Consider the following 26,380-nt stretch of genomic DNA (forward strand, 5'->3'; position numbering starts at 1 on the left):
TCTTCTGAAATCAGATTTTGAGCCATATGTGGACCGCTCAACAAAAGCAGCAAGACATGGGTGGTGGTGGCCTAGTCGGTAACACACTCGCCTATAAACCTGAAGACCCAGGTTCAAATTCCACTTACTACCATTGTGACACTTAACCCTGAGTGTCTCCAGGGGGGACTGTCCCTGTAACTACTGATTGTAAGTCGCTCTGGAGAATGGCGTCTGACAAATGCTGTAAATGTAAACCATTTTTACAGTTATGGTCATTATGAAGACGAGGGCGCCCCAAAAGCCGACACCAACTGGACGAACAAGGAGTTGTGGAGTTCTGAGGTGTTTCTAGCATGCAATAATTTATTATTAGAAATAAATTAATGCATTTGATGTTTTGGTAAGAATACTTGTAAAAATAGAAAAATGTGGGCTGTCTGCTGTTACATAACCTCCCTGAAGGGCAACAGAGTCCCCAGCATCACAGGGGGTCTAATGACTGCAATTTGGGTCGACGTGCTCGCACCGATGTACGCATTTTGCGCCCGCTAAGACTCTCTCTCCGCGTGTTTTTATTTTTGTGGTCCGGTGGGCGTAGTATTTGTTTGGTGCGGTTGTCCATCTTGGATATATGCACACAGCTACACCATGTACATTTTAGATCACAAGACCAGCCCGCAAGACCCTTTCATGCGGCACTCCAGTCGTGTTTGATGCTGAAACATCAGCATCTCAAACATCATCTTTTTGTGGAAAATGTCCAAGCTGGCTCTTGGATGTGCTGGCTCTGCCAGGGTTTAACCAACTTGTAGAAAAACCCACAAGCTCTGTAGACCTGGGATGCTTGTGGCATGTTTTAGCAAATTAGAGTTTGTCTGGACGTAGATGGCTTCAGATCATGTTTGGTATTTAGAACCCAACCTGGAAGAAAGGGAAAGAAATGAATAATGTATAATTAAATGACCGAAGGGCCACTACCCTCCACGATATCACCCATCAGTATGAAAAGGGTCGCTAAACCGTGACTGGCTCCCCTTTTACTACACTCGAGGACCAAAGTTCCCCGCAGACGGAGACGCCGCGGCGCTGCGGGCTTCGGCCGCGAGGTGGCGCGCCGGAGGGCACGACGTACGCGGAGGACGCGCAAATACGAGCGTGATCTTCTATTAGAAGGTGAGTTCCAATTTGCCCCCGAACTCACCCCAAAGGACCAATGTATTCACATAACGAATACTTATAAACACTATAAAGTGTTACTTCTTTTTTTCCCCATCTTAACAAGTGTGGGATTTACTTAAATAATAAATCAGTAAATTATAATCTACCTAATCTATTTGTTATTCTTTTGTGTATTGCATAGGTATAGTAATGTAAGGTTGCAACATTTTCCCAGTTAATCTGTACGTATTATTACGAGGGTTATGATTGTTATGTGATTGGAAAGTCTTGATAGCCGGTCGTCGGATGCAGTCGTCATGCATTCTTCGCGGAGCGCTCACTTCCTTTCCGGTTCGAATCCTCCAGTGCGGGACGCTCGGCCGCCCGAAGTTGGCGGCGGGATCGCGGAGCCTGGTCGGCAGGACGGCTGAACTCGCCCCGCTGGCGGTCGGCGGCCGCGGCTCAAAGGGCAGCGTGTGTTTGGTGATGTATTAAAGCCCGCGGCTCTCCCGAGGAGAACCGCCTTGTTTTCGCGCAGTGGCCGGACGAGGCGATGTCCGGCTGAGGAGTTTTCCGACCGAACGCGCCAGGCCGGCTTGTAATGACCGAGTAGAGCAGCGACCATGGCGTCTAAGGTAAAGTTTGTTTGAATCCCCTTTTCTCCCGGTAGTGAACTTTGCGGGTCTGTCCGCGTTGAAGTGCCCGACTAACAGCCAGGGCCGGTGTCAGTCGGAAAGCGAGGCAAGATATATAAATACTGTCCGCTTTCTAAACGCGAGCCTCTCATATTTCATGCATTTAGACCATTGCGAGATGTCCGAGGCGCGTCGTTTACGTTTAAAACGCGCCCAGGCGCGTTTCTTTTCAACCTGGAAAATATGTATCATTTAAAAAAAAAAAAAAAAGTGTCTTGTGACATTTTACTACGCTTCCAGCGCTGATGGCATCGCGGCGCAAGGCATCACGGGAAGTGTAGTTCATGGCGGCTTGCAAGTTACAGATCGGTATTTCTCTTTAAAAAGTCTGCTAATGACTTACGAGCGGAATAAAGAAAAACGAATAAAATTTTTTTTAAATTGAATTTAGTAATCCCGAACTGGTAGTGTTTTAAAATCACACGAGCTGAAGTAAAAACACACGAGCTGAAGACCTGTGGACTTTAAAATAGCTTTTGTGCTTTTTTAGTTGGGGTAACTGTAAACACATCAGGCACCTTCTCCTTCTGTAAGTGGGCTAATGGCTGCAGGGATTGCTGAGTGTGCAGCTCATTGTGAGTGAGTCACCGGGCCGAAATATTGGAAGTAATTGTGGAAAGGAAATGAGTGAGAACAGTCCACACCCACACACACACACACACACACAGACACAGTTCGTGTAAACATTTTAACAGTTCCCCAAGCATTTCATATGTACTATTATGGGATTAAGTTCAGTTTTAAGGATGATACTTGTAATTCGATGCTGTTAGTTATCCTCGTCATTGTGTTTAATTAAAAATTATACATGACAATAGTCGAAGGTATCATTTTAAGTCCAGACAAAGACAAAGGCTAATCCCACTTATTACTATTGTGTCCCTAAGCAAGACATTTATCCCATAGCTGTTTCTGGGGGGGCTGTCCCTGTAACTGGGTTTTTTTTTTTTTTTTTTTTTTTTTTTTTGCTGTGGATAAGGGCGTCTGATAAACACTGTAAATGTCTGTCAGAGGCATACCGCTGAACTGGGTTTTTCTTGAATCAATCTACATTTAAACTACAGACCGCGTGTATGTGTATAGAGAATAAGGGATGCCCGGGGGTATACTTTTCTGAATCGGTGGCCGTTGTTTCTAATCAGATGTGATACCTGTTGTCGACTTTTTTTTTTTTTTCTATTCCCCATTCTGGGCATAATTAGCACCACCCACACAATATACGTGTGCAGTGCAATCGTGCAGAACCCAGTTTCAGTCAGGACTAGTCTGTCCTGTTCCAAATTCCAGAACAGGGGCAACAAATTAGGCAATAAGGGCGGCGGTTATGATGTGTGTTTTTGTGCTGTGCATGTTATTAACGTTTTTGCCTTCTTTTTTTTTTTTTTTTTTTTTTTTTTTTTTTGGGGGGTCTGTCTCCAGGCTAAGGTTTTGTATGAATTTGTTGCCGAACCAGGAAACAACGAGTTGTCAGTAAATGAAGGAGAGATTGTGACAATCACCAACCAGGTCAGCCCTCAATCTCTTTTTTTTTTTTTTTTTTTTGCCTTTAATAGAACCCAATAAATATGTTCTGTGCATCACAGATGTCAATTATTGGTGATTTTAAATAACAAGTGGATGTGTATTTTTGCTATACTTTAACAAACACTCAAATGTATTTGTTGTGCACATGCTTGTTCAGAGCATTGGAGGAGGCTGGGTTGAGGCCCAGAATTCCAGAGGGGAAGTTGGACTAGTCCCGGAAGATTATGTGCAGGTAAGGAGAGAAATCCTCAAATGACAGGCAGGATCTGACATCTATCTCGTTCTTTCTTTCCCGAAAATCCAAAATTGGCAAATGCAGAAACATCTAAATTACAATAGTGTTACACTCGCTTTTTTAATGCATTGCTACACAGACAGTGGAACACATTTGCCTGCAAACAGTCCTGATCTGTGAAACTGTAATGTGGCAATATTTCTGGTTTGGGGGGAGAAATGCTGCAGAAAACCTGCTTATAACGACCTGCCCTGGGGCTTAGGCACCACGTATGTTTATAGTGTGTTGTGGGTGTGTGTGCGCGTGCATGTGTCCGCTGTGCAACATTGAAAGCAAGCCACGATCTAAGTAAAAACCAAGAGCGTATCTTCTGTGTTTGTTCGGCATCCCGCCGTTCGTGCCCCACTCTCTGTACTCCCGGCTGCCATCATTCGCACAAGTTCCTGCAGTGTTTACACGCTGTCTGAGGAACTCTCGTTTATCCCTCCTGCAGTCTAAACGGAGTGTCTGGATCGTAGCTTTGGCAGGGACCCGTGATTATCATATCCAAAAGTAGAGACGCTCTCAAAGACTGGCTACATGAGAGCCAGGGGCAAATACATTTGAATGCAGAATACATTCGAATGTCTAAATCTTGCTTTTTTTTTTAAACCTTAACCTATAAAGTTGGCTGTTTAGTTTTAAGATGAAATTGCGTTGGTCTAGCGGGTAAGGAAGTGGACTCCCAAACCACTGAGGTGCCCTTGAGCAAGACGCACTGCTCCTCAGGCGCCTTTCATGGCTGCACACTGCTCACAATGTGATTGCTTAAATGCAGAGGACACATTTTGTTGTGTGCACCGTTTGCATCACAAAGATTAAACGCTTTCGCTTCTATGGTGAGGCACCGGTGTGGGGGGTGTCCTGGGCTTTGGTTTTGGATTGAAGCAATATGTGCCTGATTGCATGCACTGCCATTACTCCTTCAACTATGCACACAAATGCAATCACACAGTCATAAATTAACAGACAAAAGATCCAAGTCTCACAGAAAGAAGTCTCTCTGGGAAGGAAGCATCGATTTGCCTCCCAGCCTGGATGTTTTTTGATATTTATCTTCTCCTGGGTGGTTCATGCCATTTGAAGAACTGGCTAGGATTGACGACCCTTTCCGGAAAAATGTGTTTTAGTAAAGAGATATATGATGTACGAGCCCATGAAATAATCAGTGTTTTGTTTTTGTCTACTTCAGATCATTCATTCTCAGTCAGGAGGAGGTAGTGTGCCGCCCCTGGACCTGTCGTTTTTTGACAGCCATGCATCAACAGCAACAAGCAGCACAACGCATCAGGTAGGGCTCAGCCACACACACAGGATGAGCTGCTGTCTGCACTTTGACACTTAGCGAAACATATTTTAAAGATTTAAACAATGACCACATCGCAACTTAACCTAAGTTCACACCACCACAAGCTGCATATTTGTCAAGCCGTTGTCACGTGGTAGAGTGACACTTTTGAACTGATTCTCTTACTCTGTGCTGTTCAAACCCCTTGACATCCTGTATTTGATGGCAGATCAGTTTGCACATCTCCAGTACTGATGTTTTTGAGGCACTTTATAAGATGTAGGGAGTTGTTGGTGAAAGTCAGATTCACAACTGGTTTGGTAGCATATGGGCTAGAGATTACTGCAGTGAAGATCATGTGATTATTACAACACTCCCAATAAGCTATGTCTGTCATAGCATCATGTTAATCTGCCTCTTTGTGTCCCAGGGCTTGGCAAATAATTGTCATTACCATTAGGATGTGACCAGTCATCAAATAGCACAGCATCTCATGAATTTGGTATTCTTATTAGCACTTGTTTAATTAAATGCTCAGGCCATGAAACGTATCAGGCGGGAGGGTAGGTTTAAGGTCAGTGGATGGCAGTCCGTGGTGACTCTTCATGCCGTGGGCCATTGTATGTAGCCAGGCTGAACCTTTGTTCACTGGCGGACGCGGCCCAGACATTCCAGTTGCATGAGCTTAGAAAGCAGAAGTGCCATATCACATGACGTCAAAAAATGTATTTGTATGCTTCAGTTAAAGAAGTGAAACTTTTTTTAACCACTGTAAAGAAAGTATCCGTTCTGGTAGGTTATAGGCTATTCTTGGAAGGCGGAATGTTTATTAAACGTTTCTAGGTCGGTGATATTCAGATAAGAATGCTCCTTACCCAGACTGAGATCACGTAATCGATAAATCGCTAATTCTTAGTAGTTAGTTCCTCAAACTACATTGCTCTGTTATTTTACCTGGTATGTTTATGGTTTTTCTTAAGTGTAATTAATTGTGCCAAGCCATTTTTTGTCACTGTGAATGGAATATTATCATACTTAATTATTAGCATTAGCATCACTTAGGCTCAAGTGCTCAGTCCATATTTTCTGACGCTCATCCACCGGAGGTCAGTGGCACTATGATGATGGCAGCTCTCTCCTTTAAGGTGGACATGGGTCAGCCGGAGACCCCAGACACCGCCTCTCCCGATGAGGTAACCCCTCCCCAACAGCATGGGGCCAGGGGGGGCCACGCATGGGGCCGCCTCCCTGGATTCGCTCCTTACGGCCCGACCACATCCCCCGCCCTGTCGCCTCTCCTTTTCTCACTGTCCTTTTACCTAAATCGCACACAGTCAGCAATCCAGCCCAAAGTGACCTCACACCCTGTCACTCCAATCGAATCTTATCTGCCCCACCAGCACAAGTACGATTATTTATCACCATTCATTCAAAGTGATCAGCACGTACACGAGGGCTGCGATGAGATGACGTGCTTCAGACATCGCTGCATCTACATGAAGCAGCTGTTCAGGTCGTTTTTAGGCTTCGGAAAGACGTTGGTGTCATGTCTTTCTCCATTTATACACACACACAGTAAAGTGAAGTGATTGTCACATGTGATACACAGCAGCACAGTGAAATTTGTCCTCTGCATTTAACCCATCACCCTGAGTGAGCAGTGGGCAGCCATGACAAGCGCCCGGGGAGCAGTGTGTGGGGACGGTGCTTTGCTCAGTGGCACCTCAGTGGCACCTTGCCGGCTCGGGATTCGAACCAGCAACCTTCTGATTACAGGGCCGCTGTAAACACACACATGAATATGCACATAGATAAACATGCATCAGCGCTCACTCTGCACGATCGAGTTTCACTTTGAATGAATGAATGAATGCATGTATGTAATGTTATCTGTCTGGCCTTTCGCTTCAGTAGTTTTGACACCAGAATTTTGGTGTTAAAGTGTGTTGATTTGTAATTTATTAACATTCTGATCTGTGTGTAAATTTGTCATCATTGCGAAATGGGAGCCATGGCTGAAACTCAGCTTGACGTGGCAGAAGATTGCAGGTTTTTTTGTGTATGTGTGAGTGTAGTCAGTATGACCCCACCATTAGTTCTTTGACACTAGCCAATCCATTATGTGGCTTCAAGGTTGCCAGCATTATCAACAGACTCGACCAGTAACAGTGCGTCATCGTTGTCACACAAACACTCGCTGAAAAGGACCAGTGCTCCATTCAGCCCCCACAGTCTGGCTGAGGGGTCAAAAACATCCCCCTGCTATTACGATCACCCCTACCTATGGAAAAAACCTCTTCCTTTTATTGAATAGCTCTCCTTTTAGACCAAGTGTTTGTGGCGCCGGCATGTGCCCACACGGGAATTGATTGGGAGCGGGCCTTCACTTGTTCAGGGTCGCATGAAGAACCTTGGCTGTGTCAGAGAGGAAATGACATCAAGGATCTAAAAGGCTGCCTTTTTTATTATTATTACTATTATTATTATTTCGGCTGCATGACACGGTCTGGCTTTTCATTACGAAATTGTGAAAGTGCTTTAGAGAGCAGGGGAGGTTTTCGGCCTGAATTATGGAGAGTTTCTAATCTTTCCTTCCTTTTCCCTGTTGTTCTTCTACACGTCCGATACTTTCAGAAGACTAATGGCAGCGACCCCTGGGCAGCATTCACTACTGATGCTAGTGGGGGTTTCTCCAACAACTGGGCGGCACAACCCCAGGGAACGGAAACGGGCAGGACCAGCACCCACGAAGCCTGGAGCTCCAGTGTACAGTCCCACCCACAGGCGTACCAGGGGCCAGGTAATCCAGATTCCGAAGTACCGCGAATGTACTTAAATAGCAGCGACGTTGCATGTTAAGCAACCTCCCCACAAGCCAGTTATAATCCGCCTTTTCCACAGACGAGGCGGTGTTTTAAACCGTTCTTCTCTACCGTGCGCCATTCTGTCACGTACGTTTTCTTGCAAAAAAAGTACAGGTAAAGAAAATGGAAAATAATAACGGGTGACTGTTAGTGTGAATCCTCGTCTCTGCGGAGTTTACCTGCCCTCCCGTTGTTGGTGCAGGTTTCCCACAGCATGAACGCGAGGTGTGAGTAAAAGATTTAGGATTTGCAAAATGGCTCCTTCACTAGCAGAATTTACAGAACTAGAACCAAAGAACCACTTTCTTACACAAACGAGCCCCATGCTTAGCACGTATTGCCATCTTAAAAATAGGGACCTTAATGTTTCGATGTATGTTTGCTGCTGGAAATTGATTTAGAAATGTCATTGGAAATTGAATGAAAGGTTTTGTTCAGGAAGCGTATCGTATGGAAAGCGCGCCCAGCGCTGGCCAGTTAGAATCAGAGCAGCCGCGAGGCTGTACGTCTGGCTGGTTGAGGTTGTAGGCGACCAGCTGCTGTTGCCAGTGCAAATGACGGGCCGTGACTGTGCACGTTTCAGGAAGTGACAAAAAAAGCTGACGTCGCCATGAAACCGGTTGCTTTGACACATTTGATTTTTTTACATTTTTTTGTTAAAACCTGTTCTTTTCTCTCTCTTCTGAAGACATATATCCATATCCGTGTCTTATTGACTACAGAGGTATACACTGTGTTTAAAAAAAAAAAAAAAAAAAAAAAAGTTTGTGTGATCGTGTGAGACATACTACAGCATGTTGGGAAATTGGCTTTCTGCATTTGTGCAAGGACATTTAACAGCTTAACACGTAGTTGTGTCCCTGAGCAAGACACTTAACCTTAAGTTGCTCCAGGGAGACTGTCCCTGTTAATACTGATTGTAAGTCGCTCTGGATAAGGGCGTCTGATAAATGCTGTAAATGTAAATGTAGTTGAGGGGTTGGTTGAATTTGAAGGCCTGCTCCCCAGAAACATTATTTCTGATTAATATAGAAGCATGTCTACCTGAATTATCACCTGCATCATGTATTTAATTTACTAACGCAACTGAATTTCCTTTTGTGGTGTTCGTTCGTTGTCTGAATTTGCTTATGCTGGTGTGTGAAATGTAATTTTGTTTGTCCCATGTTTAAGCGTGTAAGTGGACTTGCTCTTGCAGGTGCGGACGATGATGAATGGGACGATGAATGGGACGATGGGAAGTCAACAGGGGGGTACACTGAAGAGGGCGGAGAGGGCGGGGGCTTAAACAGAGGAGCCGCATCAATGAAGATCTCGCTCAACAAGTAAAACTAACTGTGGATGTGAATGTTTCCACTGCCACATCTCATAAAGTTGGGCAAAACATACGATTATTTAATGTCTACAGGAATAGTAAAGTACTGTGGTGTTCAGTTACAAAATCCATTGAGGCTGATGTTGTTCTAGAACATGCTGGCATTAAAGAAGGTTTAGATAATTTGATAATGGATAAAATAATATTGGTACACAACCCTTGTGTAGGAGTTCAGTAAAATACAAAGACTCCTGTACACACTTGGGTCCAGGTACAATACATTAAATAGCTATATGATCACTTTTTACTAATTCCAGTTATTGAACAAACTAGTGTTGATTGTTGAATTTGCTCTGATGTTCTGATATTGTGCAATCTTTCACTTTTTTCAGGTTCCCTGGCTTTTCCAAATCAGGCCCAGATTTGTATCTTCTCTCAAAACAAGGTCCAAAAGGAAAAGAGAAATTACCAATTTATGTAAGTCACATGACCAAGTCGTAGACTAATCTTAACTAGCTGTCTGTCTGGGCCTCTGCTTATCCGGCAAATATCCGGCAGCTCAGAATGCAAAACGTAGTGCGCAACACATCACGCCGCATCCAGATGTCCCAAGCCTTTAGTTTCCCTTCGCCCTGTTTTGAAATGGCCTTGGCTACACTGCTCCTCCCTTTTGGCAGTATTGGAGGATTTTGTAAATACTTTCTGCAGTTAATGTTACTTGGGTTCAGATGCACTGGAAGCGGCTGTGAAATATTTTCTGTTTTGTTTCTACATATTAACACTATAACAGTATAACAACATGGTAAAGTTGAGTGATATTTTACCTTTGTGCTGTATGTTCTTTATTTCTTACAGAGGGGGGAGGTTGGCCCAGTTTGGTTGTACCCAGAGGGCCAGTTGGACTGTGTCGTTGCCGATCCCAAGAAGGGCTCAAAACTCTATGGTCTTAAGAGCTATATTGAGTACCAGGTCACCCCGAATGTGAGTGTATTTCACATATCCGCAGCATTCGGCCCGACTCTGAAGAGACTATCTCTTCCCGCCGCTGATTTGCTGGGTTGTTTTGCAGACAACCAACAGACCTGTCAATCACAGATACAAGCACTTTGATTGGCTTTATGAGAGGCTTTTGGAGAAGTTTGGCTCTGTGATCCCCATCCCCTGTCTTCCAGACAAGCAGGTCACAGGTAAAAAAAATCTCTCATTACACGTTTATCATTATCTGAACATCATCCTCCTAGTTGGCCAACTGAGTTATTAACTCAAGATATACTTAATCTGAGTGAAAAATGTGTTAATCTATTGACTTTTTTTTATTTTCTCTTTCTATATTTTCAGGGCGCTTTGAGGAAGAGTTCATAAAGATGAGAATGGAGAGGCTTCAAGGCTGGATGACCAGAATGTGCAGGCACCCTGTCATTTCCAGCAGTGACGTCTTCCAGCTCTTCCACTCTTATAAGGATGAGAAGGTTACTACCTCTGGAATGCGTATTGTTAAATGGTTGTTTGGGTGAACGTCAGTACGAAAGGTTGAGAAGATGGACCTTTAGGATGTTTTTCAACTATTCTATTATCTCCACAGGACTGGAAAACAGGGAAAAGAAAAGCGGAGAAGGACGAAACAGTTGGGGTGATGGTGTTCTCTGTGATCGAGCCGGAGGAGACTCTTCCAGACCTGGACCTCCTTGAAGTGTGAGTCCTTACTGCGTTAGCGCTGTGACTTTTAAGGGGACATGATGTCTTGAGATGCTGCTTCAATATTTCAACATGCTGTTCGTTGCCATATATTTTGTGAAGTGCACTAGTCCCACCTGCAGCACAACATGATGCTGCCACAGGACACGTCTCCTGAAATTAGTCTTTGTCCCTGTGCGTATTTGCAAAGTGTAATCTGGCTTTTTTACGTTGCTTTTGGAGTAATATCTTTCTCCTCGCTGAGTAGCCTTATAGCCCATGTCGGTACAGGACTCGTTTCACTGTGGATAGTGATGCACTCTTACCAGCTTCAGCCAGCATCTTCACAAGGTCTTTTGCTTTTGTTCTGGGATTGATATGCACATTCCGCACCAGGACATGTTCATCTCTTGGACTCAGGAGCCGTCTCCTTCCTGAGCGGTATGATGGCTGGACATTCCCATGTTGTTCATACTTGCATATAATTGTTTGAACAGATGAACGTGGCACCTTCAGGCATGTGGAAATTGATCCCAAGGATGAACCAGTCTTGTGGAGGTCCACAATTCTCTTCCTGATATTCCTTCCCTTCCAAATAGTTTAAAGGCATAATAACCTTAGTGTATGTAAACTTTTGACTTTGAAGAAAGTAATAAAAAAAAAAATCTCTAAAAAAAATCTTTAAACCTTAAAAAATCTTAAAAATATAAAACCTGTTATAAAATAGAAAAGGAAGTGCTTATTAGAAGAAGATATTGTGATCTAATCAGCCGTTTTGTTTATCTCACCTCAACCTTTCGGCGCGGTTTGTGAAGATAAGTGTTTAGATTATGATCTCTGATTGTGTTGTTCACACAGGAAAATGAAGCGTTTGTTTTCAGTTCAACAACCCTAGTGCAGTCATCCCAATTTCTGCTGTTGCTACAGGAATATGTTTTAATTTGTGTATTTCCATAAATGATTTTAATCAACTTAAAATGTCACCAAGTGGCATAGCAAAACTCATTACTTATGCATTATGAAATATCAATAATCACTGTTATTGTTGCATAATTTATTTGTATATCGTGTGTGTGCACTTGCATTATATATATATATATGTGTGTGTGTGTGTGTGTGTGTGTGTGTATATATAAAAATTGGTGACCTACTGCTTTAGAGGGACCAGTTCTCAGCATTCAACATGCAGGCTGCACAAGTTCATGTTCTTTTTTTTGATCTTTTGTGTAGAGAACAGAAGTGTGAGCAGTTTAGTCGATTTACCAAAGCAATGGATGATGGTGTGAAGGATCTTCTGAATGTGGGACAGGAGCACTGGAAAAGATGCACAGGACGTGAGTGTATTTGTGTCACACCCGGAATTCTGGACCAACTTCTTTGCTCCATCATCTTGTTCATGCATGTTGCATGCGGCTTAGATTCATTTCCTTGGCTGTATAAGATTGAGCTGCTCCAGGCACTCTTCAGTTGCTCAAACAAGAGCATGCAGGCGAGAGAAGCGCGCATGCAGCGGGATGAGAGTGAAATTTACAGAATTGTATTCTTGTTTAGTAAGGGTAAAACGTTGTGGGGGAAGGGGGTGGTAATGGTAGGGATTTTGTGTCTGTGTGTGTGTGTGTGGAGAAGTGGTTGGGAATGAGAGTAGTGACCTTCCCTGAAATAGGTTGGGATGTCTGTGTTGAGGTGTCTTGAGTTCCCACATCTGTCCTCCTCAGCTTTGCCCAAAGAGTACCAGCGTATTGGGAAGGCCTTCCAGAACCTGTCTTCCGTCTTCAACAGCAGTGGCTACGAAGGTAGGAAACCGAACAGTTTCCTAATGGCGATGAACTGTACTCTATTTGAATCCTCTGTTAAAATTAGATACCAGAGAGCTGGTGGTTTTGAAGGCTTGTGGTTTTAAAGGTCTGTGGTTTTGTGTGTTTCCTGCAGGGGAAGCCACCCTCACAGATGCACTGACAGCTGCAGGAAAGACCTATGAAGATATCGCTCAGATGGTGGCAGAGCAGGTATGGACTGCAGCTAGAGCGCCTCCTTTAGGCACAGAGCTAGATCTCTGCAGAGCTCTGTAAATAAATAGATAAAACAAGAAATAAACATGATATTATGTATTGGAGATTGGAGTTCAAATAATCCATAATGAGGAATTGGCATGTGTGAAATCAGTCATTGGGCTCCACCCATTTAAATCTAAAAATAAACATCAGTAAAACGTGTGGCTAGTTTCTCTTCAAGATGCAGATGACATGTCATTTTAGTTTTATATATTTATGTAAATCCTGCTAATGACCTTTCACCAGCTTTAAAGCTTAGAACACCAGCTTGAACACCATGTACAACTAGCTATTTAATTTACATTTACATTTACAGCATTTATCAGACGCCATTATCCAGAGCGACTTACAATCAGTAGTTACAGGGACAGTCTCCCTGGAGCAACTTAGGGTTAAGTGTCTTGCTCAGGGACACAATGGTTCATAGGCGAGTGCTACTACTTTAATTTCATAACTTCTCTGAAATGTTTTGTTTACTCTGTATTTACATTTATGGCATTTAGCGGACTCTATTATCCAGAGCAACTTAGTCAGTAGTTACAGGGACAGTCCCCCCTTGGAGACAGTCTCATTAAGTGTCTTGCTCAGGGACACAATGGTAGTAAGTGGGGTTTGAACCTGGGTCTTCTGGTTCATAGGAGAGTGTGTTTTCCACTAGGCTACTACCACCCTGTATTTACTCTGTATACTATTTACTTGAATGAAAGGAGTAAATAGTGTGTTATTAGCAATTTTCTCTGTTTAGATGCTTGTCATTTGTGAGTCACATCTTTTTTCTTTTTTTTTTCCCCTATGAACTGTTCAAATGTGTTGAGCGAAATTGCATGCACACATCCCCCTCACCATCCTTTTCCTTTTGTTGGCTGTGTTTCCTGAAAGCTTCCTGTTTTAACTCTGTTTCCTGGATGTGTATTGTCATGTTCCTCGTCTTCTTTCTGTCCTACTTACCTTTTCTTCAAGTTAAAACATGTCCACATTTATCATCTGGCTTATATTTGAACTTTCTTCTTCCCAATCGTCTACACATTTTGTTTAGCTATTAATGCTTAAAAGGTTTCATTTATATACTTTCAAGACCCATTTCTAGGTATTTTGAGTGAACTTTGTCAGTAAGTGTGTTGATCACAATGCACATGGGGACTCGTGACTATTATCTAGCTGATTGTAGCCTGTTGTGGGCCATTAGGCTTCTTCCACCTTTCATCTAGAAAGGAATTACGTTATTTTTGCCTCATAAGGTGGAATTCAGATCTCAGATGAAAAAACATGAGTGAACTGAAAGTGAAGTGATTGTCATTGTGAAACACTCCAGCACAGCACACGGTGACATGACGAAAATGTCCTCTACATTTAACCATCACCCTCGGTGAGCAGTGGGCAGCCATGACAGGCGTCCGGGGAGCAGTGTGTGGGGACGGTGCTTTGCTGAGTGGCGCCTTGGCGTAGCTGGATTTGAACTGGCAACCTTCCCATGACGGGTCCGCTTACTTAACTGCTTGCCCACCACATCTGAGATCTAATAAACAGCCTGGCTATAATTCTGGCTTAATGCTCTGCAGAATGTGGAAGACCCCTCCCCTTTACCCTTAATCCACTTGTCTTGCATTGTACAAATGGACCACCCAGGTTGAGAACTAGATGGTGTTCTGCTTGGGTTTTTCTTTTGGTCTTAAGGATTCCCATGTAAACCTAGGAAGCAATAATTTGTACTAATGATTGTTTTCACTGAGCTTTTACCTCCAAAGTAATTCGCACACCACACCACAGGCAGATAAAGAAAGTGAAGTGATTGTCACAGCAGCAGCACAGCACACGATGCACACAGTGAAATTTGTCCTCTGCATTTAACCCATCACCCTGAGTGAGCAGTGGGCAGCCATGACAGGCGCCCGGGGAGCAGTGTGTGGGGACGGTGCTTTTCCTCAGTGGCACCTCAGAGGCACCTTGGCGGATCGGGATTCGAACCGGCAACCTTCTGATTACAGGGCCGCTTCCTTAACCGCTAGGCTACCACTCAAACACACATACACACACATACATCAACTGACCTCTAACTAACTAGTCCCTGTTTGCTGTTCAAGCTGCGTGCACATGGACAGCTCGCCTGGTAAGCATGCAACTTCAGATGCAGAGTAGTTCTGCTTTACCCTGAGCCCCTCTGACCTTCATTTCGTTTCTGTCATGCACTCTGTCATGCCTCATTTGTTAACCACATTACCTTTTATGGATAAAACAATAGTTTTATATCAGATTCAAGGACTTTAAAGTTTAGGAACAGCAGTGTAGATTCAGGAAAATGTGGTATGAAAGCCCTTCCCTTTCTGTCCCTCTGTAGAGGCTGCGCTTATGTTGTGTTTCATTTTCTCTTCTGTCCATGGCTGCAGCCAGGATAATAATGCAGTGGTCAGATTAAAATCTTTAACTGTGATGTGGGATCCTGCAGGTTCCTGCCCGTTACGCTGATGTCAGTGTGAGCTCATGCACACGTTGTGTTTGAGTGTGTTGAATGACCATGTCACATGACCTTGTGTTTGCTCTCCCTGACCGTCTCCAGCCTAAGAAAGACTTGCACTTCCTCATGGAGACCAACAACGAGTACAAGGGTCTTTTGGGCTGTTTCCCTGAAACCATCGGCGTCCACAAAGTATGAGACGTTCCACTTACGATCCTGACTTGGTTTGTTTAACCAGCAAGATTGCAGAGAAATAAAAATAAATATCTTACCCAGGCTGCCATAGAAAAGGTGAAGGAGGGAGACAAACTGGTCGCTGCCAGCAAAATCACGGCACCAGAGAAAATCACCATGACCAAACGAGCGAGCACTATGTCGTATGCCTTACAAGGTAAAAGATCATGGACACACCCACTGATGCTATGGAGACCATGTCGGTGGTGTTTTTTAGTCCAATAACCCGTGAACCAAATATCAAAATCAAAGTCTCCCCTCTTTACTTTCATTACTGCTTTGTACACTGTTGTAATCAATATAAGCAGCGATCATAAGATGACCATTAACATGAGTCAATCAAAAAGCTTTCAGGGTTTTCAGGGTCATTTAGCTTTTTTTGCATTTTTGCTCATAACCTCATATGTATTATTTCATAGTCACTGAGTAGGTGTGTTCAAATGTGCACATATAGTATAAAAAGTGCAGCAGCGGTCGTAACATTGCATTCACTGTCTGCAGCTGAGATGAATCACTTCCACAGCAATCGCATCTATGACTATAACCGTGTGATGCAGCTCTACCTGGAGGAGCAAATCAAGTTCTATGAGACGGTGAGACTATCCGTGAGCAGATGGGTTCAGAGTATTTCTGTACAATCATAAAGGAAATAAAAATATAATAGTTTTTTTTGTAATAGCAATAGCTATTGTAGCTACCTTCTGATCTATCAACGTGGTGGAATAACACTCAGATCTTTTTACAATATTACAATGTGATCTGTATTTGTGTGGGAATCATTTATAATATTAAAATAATAAATTATTTTTATTACTTTTTTTTATTTAAAACATAAATTGTACAGCATTGACTTTTCTTCAATTTGAACATTTGAAGTAATATAATTATTTATTAATCTATCGTTCTTTCTGTAGATTGCTGAGAAGCTGAGACATGCTCATGGTCAGTTTACCACCATGTGAGGCCAGAACCTTCGCTGACACCAGCTCTACCCCAAACGTCTCTTCAATGTTTTTTTTTTTTTGTTTTTTTTTTTTTTGGGAGGGGGTTGTATTTCATTTTGTTTTTTGTTTTTTTCTTTCTTTCTTTCTCTCCGCCCTCTCTGGTCTTACCCCTTTCAAGTTATTTACCTGTCAAATAATGTTCTCTGAGGCCAAAGATGCACATGTGAAGCCAGGCAGGGTCAGCAGAAGGAAGCCGCGGGAGTGTGCTGAGCCGGAAGGCTGCGGTAGTACACACACTGTCTACAGTTCCCACTCGCACACACACACACACACACACACACACAGGAAGCGTGGATACGGCCATCTGAGACCCTGCTGGGGGAGGGCGGGGCTGCAGACAGTGCCCCTTTTCATGCGTTTTCCAGGCCCACTGCCACAGCCAAGACGTGTGCACAGCGTTGACAAGAGTGAGAAACGATCCAAGTTCTTCCAAGGTTTAGAAGAGTTAAATCAGAGGAAATTTAGTTGTGAACGAGAGAACGGTTTCCAGCTCTCTGTAGACGAATGTCACAAAAACTGGCAGAGCGTAAAACGCACACACGCATTTACGTTATCAGTGCCGCTGTGCCTTGTGAATGAACTGCCAACCATGCACTTTTTTTCTTTGTTCAAGAGAGGATATATCTGCACCACCAGCGTGACACTTTCTGTACCGCCATTAACCTGACAAATCTTCATGAATAAAAAGGAAAATGAACCTCGGGTGTCGTCTTCAGCCCACTTGTGGGTGCTTTTTGCAATGTAAATGTAATTTGCAAAATGTTTCTACCCACAGCTGAATAGCCTTCAACATTTTACTCTTCCTCCAAGCAATTCTTACAATGCTTAAGTCACTTTACGCGCCCAGTTTGTCTTTACACACACACACAAATTTATATATACTTTATATAATGCATGTGTTTTGGTTGTTAATATTTGTGTTTAGCCTTGTTTGCAAACAAAGCCACGAAAGATGGAAAATTATTTACTGATTTAATAAACACTGATTTTTACACATTCTTAAGATTTTTTTTTGTCATTGCACATATCTGCAAAAGATAGGGAAATTGACCCAACTATTTTTTTCCCCCCAACTGTTTAAGACTAACCCAAAAAGAACAAACAAATGAAACAGAAAGAGGCAATAATTTAATTACATAGAGGTAGTTACACATTTGTATGTTATGTAGTTATTGTACAAGGTCTTCAAGGAGCAGAAGAAATGTGTGTGTGTGTATGAGTGAGCGAGTGAATGGTGCTCTTTCAGGACCAGTGTTTCACACAGTAGAGCTCTTATGCTGTGCTGACAGTGGTGTGGGACCAAATGTGAATATGAATGAGAGTCTCCCCAAAGGGGCATGTGAATGTACTCTCTAGAGGATCAAATAAGCGCAGGGCTCCCTTAATTAAAGCCCAGTTTTATTTTATTTATTTAAACCAAATTGAATGTACATGAATAGTCGTTGGATAATTCAACAAGAAATGTTGTGACATGCTGACTTGTATACACAACCACCATCTTAAGATAATGCTGGACTCCCTCATGCCACCTAAACAGCTTTGTCCCTTTGAGTCATGGCCTCCTCAAGACTTCTTTAGGCACCAGTTCAAAACTTTAAACTCCAGAGCATCTTCCCATAGTGTATCATGCTGCCATCTCCTCCCCAGGCAAAATGACTCTGTGGTCAGTGTTATGGTTTTCAGCAAAATTGTGATATAGTAGCTCATTGCTTCCCACATGAGGGAGTCTTGAATGCTCATGACCACCATTTTAACCCTTGGACCAAGAAAACCCAAAGTTGCTGTTCTAGTCTTTTAGCCTCAAAGTCCCTCAGATGCCTACACTTGTCTATTTTGTCCTGCTTCCAAGATATCACCTTCAAGGAAGAAGATAATATTCACTTCACCAATCACCCATCTCATTTTGTGATTGATGTAATTCACCAGTTTTCTGACAATTAGTCATCCACATAGTATCAGACGTCACCATTCACACAGATGTAGACTGAATCAACAAATTGGATAGAAATGTTACCGTTTTAGGGAGAAAAGTTCTTATGTGGACAGGGTCTCAGTCGGTGTAGCCCTGAGTATTTATTCATTTTTATTAATTTTTTTAATGAAATCAGCAGGCGAGGTCCATCTCAGTCTGCCTCACACAGTCATATATAAACACCTCCTTCACACCATAACAGAGCACAGTGACATTGTCCTTGGATTTGGTTAGGGGGATAAGTGTGGCCGGAAGGTTCTAGGCCTGATCATCATGCTGACCTTCTTGAGAGAGTAATAGTCCGAGTCCTTCCAGCTGAACCACACAATGCCGTCAGGACCCAAAGGGTTCTTGTTTTTTGGCGAGTAGCGGCCACCCTGGTGGAAAATGAACAATGAAATGTTAGGTTTATTTTCAGAAAGTTGCTGACATAACGTAACATCATGTAACCAGTAAGTGGTTAACCAGGAAACTATTGCTTCAGGAAATGTCACATCTTGCAGACTCAACTTCCTTTTATAAACTGAAATCTTGCATAAAACACTATAGAAAATGCAGGACCTCAGCAAAATATTTAACCCACTAATCAGTGTAATTTTTTACACAAATGTGTTGCCACCTCGTTGCTGTAGCGTATGGTGAGTGTTCACTATAGACATCAAGAATTTCTGGAGTATTTACAGAAATAAACAGAAGAAAGGACTGCCTGCCCGTCATCAGTATCTTGGAAATGGGGAATTGAGGAACTAACTACCCACCCAGCCCTTTCTGATTAAGTGTCATTATTTCACCCAGAACACAAACTTTACTGACTACTCTTGGCTCAGGCTACTTTCTCATTCTGGATGATTTCAAATCGTTCCTGTCAATACGTCACATGCGCAAAGCAGCGAATGCACGAAATAAATGAATTGGCACAACAACTTAACAAACTTAACCCTGGTTTGAGTGGTTCACATTTTTGTGGGTGCAGGGTTGTTAACACCCAATCTGGCAACACAACACAGAATGCAAGATCCTGACTCCCCCTACCTCCTGTGTTCACATTTATTGTAATACTTACTTGCTCAGCAAAAGTCACAAGCATATTTCAGGGCCACATACGCTTATATCCAACTCACCACGTCTCACAAAGCAGGGAGAAAACACGCCTTCCCCTTAACTGGAGTCTATATTATTTTGCATAGTTTCCACAGTGATGCCCTGCTATCAAGCAGTGAACCTATAAGGGAATTCCAGCAGTTGGTGTGTGCGTACCTTGTAGTAAATACCATTGAGGTTGGCGTAGAAGCACTGGTTGTACCACCAGCCACTGTGGGAGATCTCAGCACAGATGTTGCCAGTGTCAGGAGTGCTGAAGCCCTGTTTGTCATGGTACCAGCTGAAGGAGTCCTCCGCCGTCCCACTGAACCCAGAGATGTGAAGTCTGTACTGTGTGGCTTCGTCCTCGACACTGCCCAGCCCCAGAGCAGAACAGAAGCTAATGACATTGTTCATTTTGACTGTTCATTTTTTTTATAATAAAATCAACAGAATTGTTCTGATGCTGTGATGATTGTTACAGTAAGAATTCAGCTCACCAAGGGTGATGGTGATTTCGGTGTGTGCACCGTGTGCTGTGCTATGGAGTGTATCGCAATGCCAATCACTTTCACTTTAAGCATCTTGGTGATGGCACTGAGCATGTAAGTAGTCAAGGTCGCACCTGAAGCTCTCATACTGTGCGTGTTTGTGCTTGCCCCCCCAGTCCTCCAGGTCGATGCGGAGGGTGTAGTCCCCCTGGCTGGACAGGTCATGGATGTGGGAGTTGCCCAGCCAGTACTCGCTGTGCAGGTCACCAAAGCCATCCTTATATTCATTCCAGCTGCGGTCGAAGTTCACCGAGCCGTCCTGGCGACGCTGGATCACTGTCCACCCACCTCCTGATGATACCAACCATGAATAAGCCCATAAATAAATTGGTATCTTATATACAATACTTATGTTAATGAGATTTTTGGAAATCGATTGAATGAGTTAAATCCTGGTTTCTTTGACTACATTGACTTCAGAATTGATTTATTGTGAAGGAAGGAGAATATTGTTGCAAGTTAAATACATATGAATATTTACGGCATTTGGCTCTTATCCAGAGTGACAATGTGAAGTAATCAGTTCTCATTCACAAGGACTCCAACCATGAGTACAATCATTCTATGCGCTCTGACTTACATAAGTCAGGCTATAAGAAAGTTACAAATTAGTATTCTCTAAAGAGGAAATTGTTAAGCAGCCATTCGAAAATTCTCAGCGACTGTGCTGTCCTGACCTCGAGGGGAAGTTCATTCCACCACCTAGGGGCCAAGACAGAGAAGAGTTTAGATGAGTGTCTTCCTCGTACCGTCAGCGGTGGAGGGACCAGGCGAGCATTACTGGAGCCTTGGAGTATACGAGGTGCAGTGTGAGGTGTAATAAGGGCTGTGAAGTACAATGGTGCTACCCCATGTTTGGCTTGGTAGGCCAGTATCAGTATTTTGAATGTGATGCGTGCAGCTACTGCGAGCCAGTGGAGGGAACATAGCAGTGGGGTGGTGTGGGAGAATTTGGGAAGTTTGAGGACCAGTCGTACTCCTGCATTCTGTATTAGTTGTAGCGGTCAGATGGCAATCAGAGGTAGACCTGCTAGAAGGGAGTTACAGTAATCCAGTTGTGAGAATCCTAAAGACTGAACAAGTATCTGGTTTGCCATGTAGATGAAAGAATACCTGTGCGTAGGTGTCTTCACCTTTTTCATCTCTGAGGCTTTGGCTGACAACCCATAAAAGGTGTCTCTTCAACATTGAGATCCTCAGCATAAGTCACTCAAAACCCCACTGTTCTAATCTGCTGAGCTCTCAGACTGGAGATTAGATCACAGCTAAATCAAATATCTGTTGATCCCTAACTACACTATAGGTTCATTAAATCTGGACTTCGAACTCACTTCCTGTTGAAATTTCTCTGTTCAAAGGGCCTTGCGATGTGACTGAGAGTTTGAGATGTTTCTTTTTGATACACATGCAACTCTTCAGCTCATGCAAGTGGCTTGCTGTTGATCACTTATTGAGATGGAGCTTGAGGATGAGCATGTGGATGATTCCTTACCATCGGTCTCCATCTCACAGTAGACCTCCACTGGTGTGGCTCCCAGCGATGGCACCACAGTGTAGATCCCGGAATGCCGCACCCCGTTGTAGTAGATGGATGCACAGTCAATGGGGCAGTTTCTCACATGCTGCACCTCTGGAATTCAACCAATATTACAAGCATGTTATTTTAATTGCAGAAGCTAAATAAGTGATCAGACAGCCAGGCCTGTTGGAGCCTGAGCCAGGATTTTTCCAGCATTGATTTGTCAACCTCTAGTGGACAACACCAGAACCATTTTGACAGCTTAGTTGGTGTCTATTTAGTTTCAATGGATTATGGCACATTCTAGTGCAAACCGCTGTTCTGCACAGGAGAAAATAAAAACAAAATAACTATGTTGGCTCTCAAGTCAGGAAGAGCATACCAGTCCATGCCCCATCCAGAGATCAAACAGATCCACCTGCCAGCAAAAAAAGACACCATCTAAATAGATCTTTACTAGAATTCATGGGCCAAAATTCAATTGGAGATCAAAAAATTATCCTGTTCAAAAAAACATCTGGTGTTGCTGGTGATCGGGGTGTTTTTGGATACTGGTTACTGTGCTGAAATTAAGGAAAATGAATTACATAATTTAGTGCCATAGCATTAAAAATAAATATGTTTATTAGTTACTTTTATGACTTTTGCTGGTAACCATTACGCTTTTACTGTAATCGAATGGTTTTGATAAAAAAAAAGATATCTGCTGAAATACCTGGATGGAGGGTTTCCTGTGCATTGAGTAACGGACTGGTGCGCACGATGTTGATCATGCAGCCAGGGTTGCGCTTGACCTTCTCCACCTGCAGGGAGAGGTTTTGGATCTGGCCCTGCAGGTCGTACAGCAGGGAGCCCTGCAGGTGCAGCAGTGTGGTGGCCTCAGCATAGTGCTCCTCTAACTCATGGAAGCGGTGTTCCAGCGATGAGTTCAGTCGGTTTTTCTCTTCATTCTGATGCGTGGAAGGACACACAAACATCCATTCAATTTAGCAAAGAGGACTGAATAAGCATAAATTAGATTTTTTAAGAAATCAGTTAAGCCTGTTGTATTAAGATGATTGCCCTTTTATTAAAATATTGATTTTCTCAAATTATTGATTAAACTCATTCACCCCATTAGGGGCAGAGGTGGCCTAGCAGTTAAAGAAGTGGCCACGTAATCAGAAGGTTGCCGGTTCGAATCCCGGTGCCACTGAGCAAAGCACCGTCCCCACACCCTGCTCCCCGGGCACCTGTCATGGATGCCCACTGCTAGCAAAGGGTGATGGTTAAAAGCAGAGGACACATTTTGTTGTGTCACCATGTGCTGTGCTGCAGTGTTTCACAATCACTTCACTGTCATGTACTACTGAGCGTTAGCCTCCACCATTTTAATTGTGAATGAGTAATTCATCCAAATTTCTAGCAAAACACGTTTAAAACTCTCCACTGATCTGGGATGGCTCAATACATTATATAACACGTAATGTATTCAGATGTATTTATACCTCTTACTTAAAAACTAATTCTAAATTCTACCTTATACTACCTTTAGCTTACATGCTAGCTTCTTTTCCTCCGCACAAAATGTCTGCATTTAGGGCGGGGGGCATGAAATTTGCAGAGGGAATAGTTCGATTGTAAACTAACTGGGCTACTGTGCATTTTAGCAGACGAGGAACGGCTTACTGCCGCACAGACGGCCTGTGCAGCCTCACGGGGAAGTCCAACAGCTTCAGGGCTAATCCTGTTAGCCTTCAGGGTCAAGGAGACTTTATGGGGAGAACCCAGCAGCAAGAGGGCAAACACAGATTTTTAAATCCGTGGCACAGAGTCACATACACATATGGACTAGGGGATACCTATTAAGGGGTAGCGGATGTATTATGGCATGTTCATTTTAAAATGGCTTTCAGGGTTCAGTTCGAGCTACTCTTTGCACTTGGGCCCTCAGTTCTGCAACTGCAACTGGAGTACAACAGATACTGGCCGGAAGTATAAGAATATTGTTAATATTCAGTTGCTTCAGTGCACTGTTGTTATCACTCTTAATGTCAGTTCATTTTCATCGCTTGCTATTTGTTTGACTGCAGTATTTATAGCAAATGACAGTTAGTATTAAAAATATTAATACTAGGAATAAAACAGTCTCTAGCAGCCTATGCTGCTGTATTTTATGCTGGTAATCATTTTCAGAGATTTTAGAACCATTGCACTTACTCTCAAGTCTAATTGTCCTATAAACCAACCAGTTCCTTCTTACCTGGCTGCTACCTACACATCGTAGTCTTAGGGCACCCTCTTAGCTCTAACACCAGGCTTATTGTCTCACCTATGACCTCAGATCCTTTCTCTCACATGTGACTGTAGACTTTCAACGATTGGTAACCTGTGACTTCCATGGAGGACCGGTGGACCGTTCCCTACCCTGACATTGATATTACACTCCTACAACATAAACATCAAGGTCACGGCTGTATTGTCATCCATTCGATATTTTTGCTTTATAACGTAGCCAGTCAGAACATTTATGTGTTGCATTGTGGAGCTGCAGTCTCACCTGAAGTTCCAGCACTTTGACTCTGTGTCGGTGGTTGCGCAGCTCTTCCTGCAGCTCTGAGATGGTCTCGTGGAGTGCCAGAATCTGCTGCTTGCGCTCCTCATTCTCATGTAGCCAGTAGGACACCTCGTCGGTGCAGCGGAACATGTCGGGGCAACGATGCTCCTCCATCTGGGGCAAGGTGGCCACCAGTCGGCACATGCCGTCCTCCTGAACCTCGTTGCTGTACTCCCCACACTGTATTGTCCCGCCCGCACGGTGAGGGCGGCCATTACCATCTTCAGCATCCACACCAACAAGTGAGCAAAGCCCCAGCATGCCTGTGAGAACAAGGGTCCCCCCCAGTCCCCCCATCTCTCAAACCACCGGTGACCCCCACCACCCAAGCTGTTTTGGGCAGCTCCTGTTGAGAGTGCTATGCCTCCTCTTTCCAGCCTTGGTTTTCGGTTGAAATGGATCTGCACATAGCAGTCCACAGAGGTTCCTTAGGCAAAAACTACATCAGCACCCTCATTAAGAACCCTAAATTATCCTGAAAGAAGAAAAAAACATGTCAAGTGCATGCCATACCAACACACAGTGGGTATAAAACAATGTTTTGGTCACAGTAAAAGTCAAGATCGCCAGGTGACTTTCAGTCTTATTTAAGAAGTAAAGGGGATAGGACATTTCAGAAACCTTGAGTGACCACAACTACCTGCTGTTATGTTTTACAGGAGCATCACGGCTCCGCCACAGGGATGTCTGATCTTAGCATCGAGGCATGAGTGAAAGTATTTAGCTTCTCAAGGAGGGCTTTTTATAGTCCTGTAATGAGGTCATGACTGCTCCTCACACATAGCAGACTACTGTAAAACTGCACTGTCAGGAGCACGACTGGTGCATGTAAAAACGTCATAAAACAAGACTACACACAGAACGTCTTAATGTAAGCCTCTATTAAACCTAACATAAAATCAACTTTTGAACCAATGGATCCCCTCCTTACTGGACCAACAACAATGAGCATCAAGTACAATACAAAACCCCTACAGACTTGAATTGTCATAACGCCAACTTGATCCCCTCTCCAGAGAAAGTCACTTAGGGCAACAATATCTTAGGATTCGGACCTCTGGTGAAGAACATTGCTCACCAGAGGATGCATGTGACACTTTGATTGAAACTAAATTGACGGACTCTCCTTCTGGCTGTTTTGTACTTCCAGCCAATTTCCTTTCCTCTAGGCTATTTTGTTTGCACATATAATGCTTCCTTTAGCAGCCATTACCTCAATACACTAAAAGTAATAAAGCATTATTGAATTAAAATATACATTCCCTAATTTTAACCCTAATTTTAACCCTAACCCTTATATAGCAATAAAAATTGTTACTTAAAAATGCATTAATTCCAACTGTATGGCATTTTGAATGTATGGAAGAAAACAGCATAATTTACCTCACAGCTATATAAGAAATTTTATTTGTTACCTTGATCAGGTTGGTTGGACTTCCTATTGTTGCACAGGTGGCACATGGTAAAGCACATGGTAATGTGCAATGTCTTCTGGCTGAGTGCTCTCTCACTTTCTCTCTCTCTCTCTCTGTCTCTTGCCTTCTTTCTGATATGGAGCAGTGTGACTGTTGCACACTGGACATCTTATCCCCATAATCCACAATAATAGGATTTCTTGTTAGGAGCGATAGACAGAGACAAGAGAACTCTATCCTCCAGATTAAAACCTCCCATCAGTCAGGCCGGCCGTTTATTACAGGCAATGGAAGTATGGAATTTCTACCAGTGTCTCTCTTAACATTTCTGTACTATATAAAAAATTATTACTATGAATAGATTAACATGGTCACTACACAGCACACTTGCCAGTGTTAATTTAACACTGCACAGAGATTATATGAGCTCACTACAAATCAGAGTTAAATTTAACACTTTCAGAGTAAAATCTGTAAAACTGACACTAATTAGTGTTAAATGTGACTGTAAGTGACTCCGCCCCTTCCCAGGTAACAAGCCTATATTGGTGGTACACAGGTACGAGACAGGTGGTCCATATCCGCCCCATCTTAATATGAACCCAAGAGCCCAGATGGGGAGCAAGAGTTGTCCCTGATTTACCCACCGTCATGAAAAAGACTCTGACCAACATGGACCTCATTGGCTTTGCAATTTTTATTTTAAAGTTGTGTATTGGAGGCTCTGTTTGG

The 26,380-nt window shown here is 43.2% G+C and overlaps 2 protein-coding genes across 5 annotated transcripts; one reads left to right on the forward strand and one right to left on the reverse strand.

Annotated features, from left to right (window-relative positions):
• The first annotated feature begins 1,108 nt into the window (after positions 1–1,108).
• snx9b (sorting nexin 9b) lies at positions 1,109–17,212 on the forward strand. Of its 4 annotated transcripts, XM_028953054.1 has the most exons (20): positions 1,109–1,155; positions 1,507–1,775; positions 3,255–3,341; positions 3,517–3,591; positions 4,826–4,924; positions 6,067–6,114; positions 7,556–7,721; positions 8,984–9,110; positions 9,493–9,577; positions 9,956–10,081; positions 10,170–10,287; positions 10,439–10,569; positions 10,683–10,792; positions 12,005–12,108; positions 12,490–12,567; positions 12,704–12,780; positions 15,380–15,469; positions 15,554–15,668; positions 16,013–16,104; positions 16,426–16,473. In XM_028953054.1, the coding sequence occupies exons 2-20, from the start codon at positions 1,764–1,766 to the stop codon at positions 16,471–16,473; spliced, it is 1,788 nt and encodes a 595-aa protein (XP_028808887.1). In that variant the 5' UTR covers positions 1,109–1,155; positions 1,507–1,763. The 4 variants fall into 4 exon arrangements, with proteins under 4 accessions (XP_028808887.1, XP_028808888.1, XP_028808890.1 ...); XM_028953055.1 differs by lacking the exon at positions 1,109–1,155 and having other exon boundaries at positions 1,468–1,775; positions 16,426–17,212; XM_028953057.1 differs by lacking the exons at positions 1,109–1,155; positions 6,067–6,114 and having other exon boundaries at positions 1,468–1,775; positions 7,559–7,721.
• Positions 17,213–17,589: 377 nt separating this feature from the next.
• LOC114803331 (angiopoietin-related protein 7-like) lies at positions 17,590–25,810 on the reverse strand. Its single transcript, XM_029002830.1, has 7 exons — positions 25,649–25,810; positions 24,177–24,708; positions 22,353–22,587; positions 21,611–21,748; positions 20,193–20,409; positions 19,745–19,940; positions 17,590–18,864 (listed from the first exon to the last, which is right to left on the reverse strand). The coding sequence occupies exons 2-7, from the start codon at positions 24,528–24,530 to the stop codon at positions 18,718–18,720; spliced, it is 1,287 nt and encodes a 428-aa protein (XP_028858663.1). The 5' UTR covers positions 24,531–24,708; positions 25,649–25,810; the 3' UTR covers positions 17,590–18,717.
• Between the last annotated feature and the right edge of the window lie 570 nt (positions 25,811–26,380).

The sequence above is a fragment of the Denticeps clupeoides genome, chromosome 14, assembly GCF_900700375.1.
Source record: "Denticeps clupeoides chromosome 14, fDenClu1.1, whole genome shotgun sequence".
Lineage (NCBI taxonomy): Eukaryota > Metazoa > Chordata > Actinopteri > Clupeiformes > Denticipitidae > Denticeps > Denticeps clupeoides.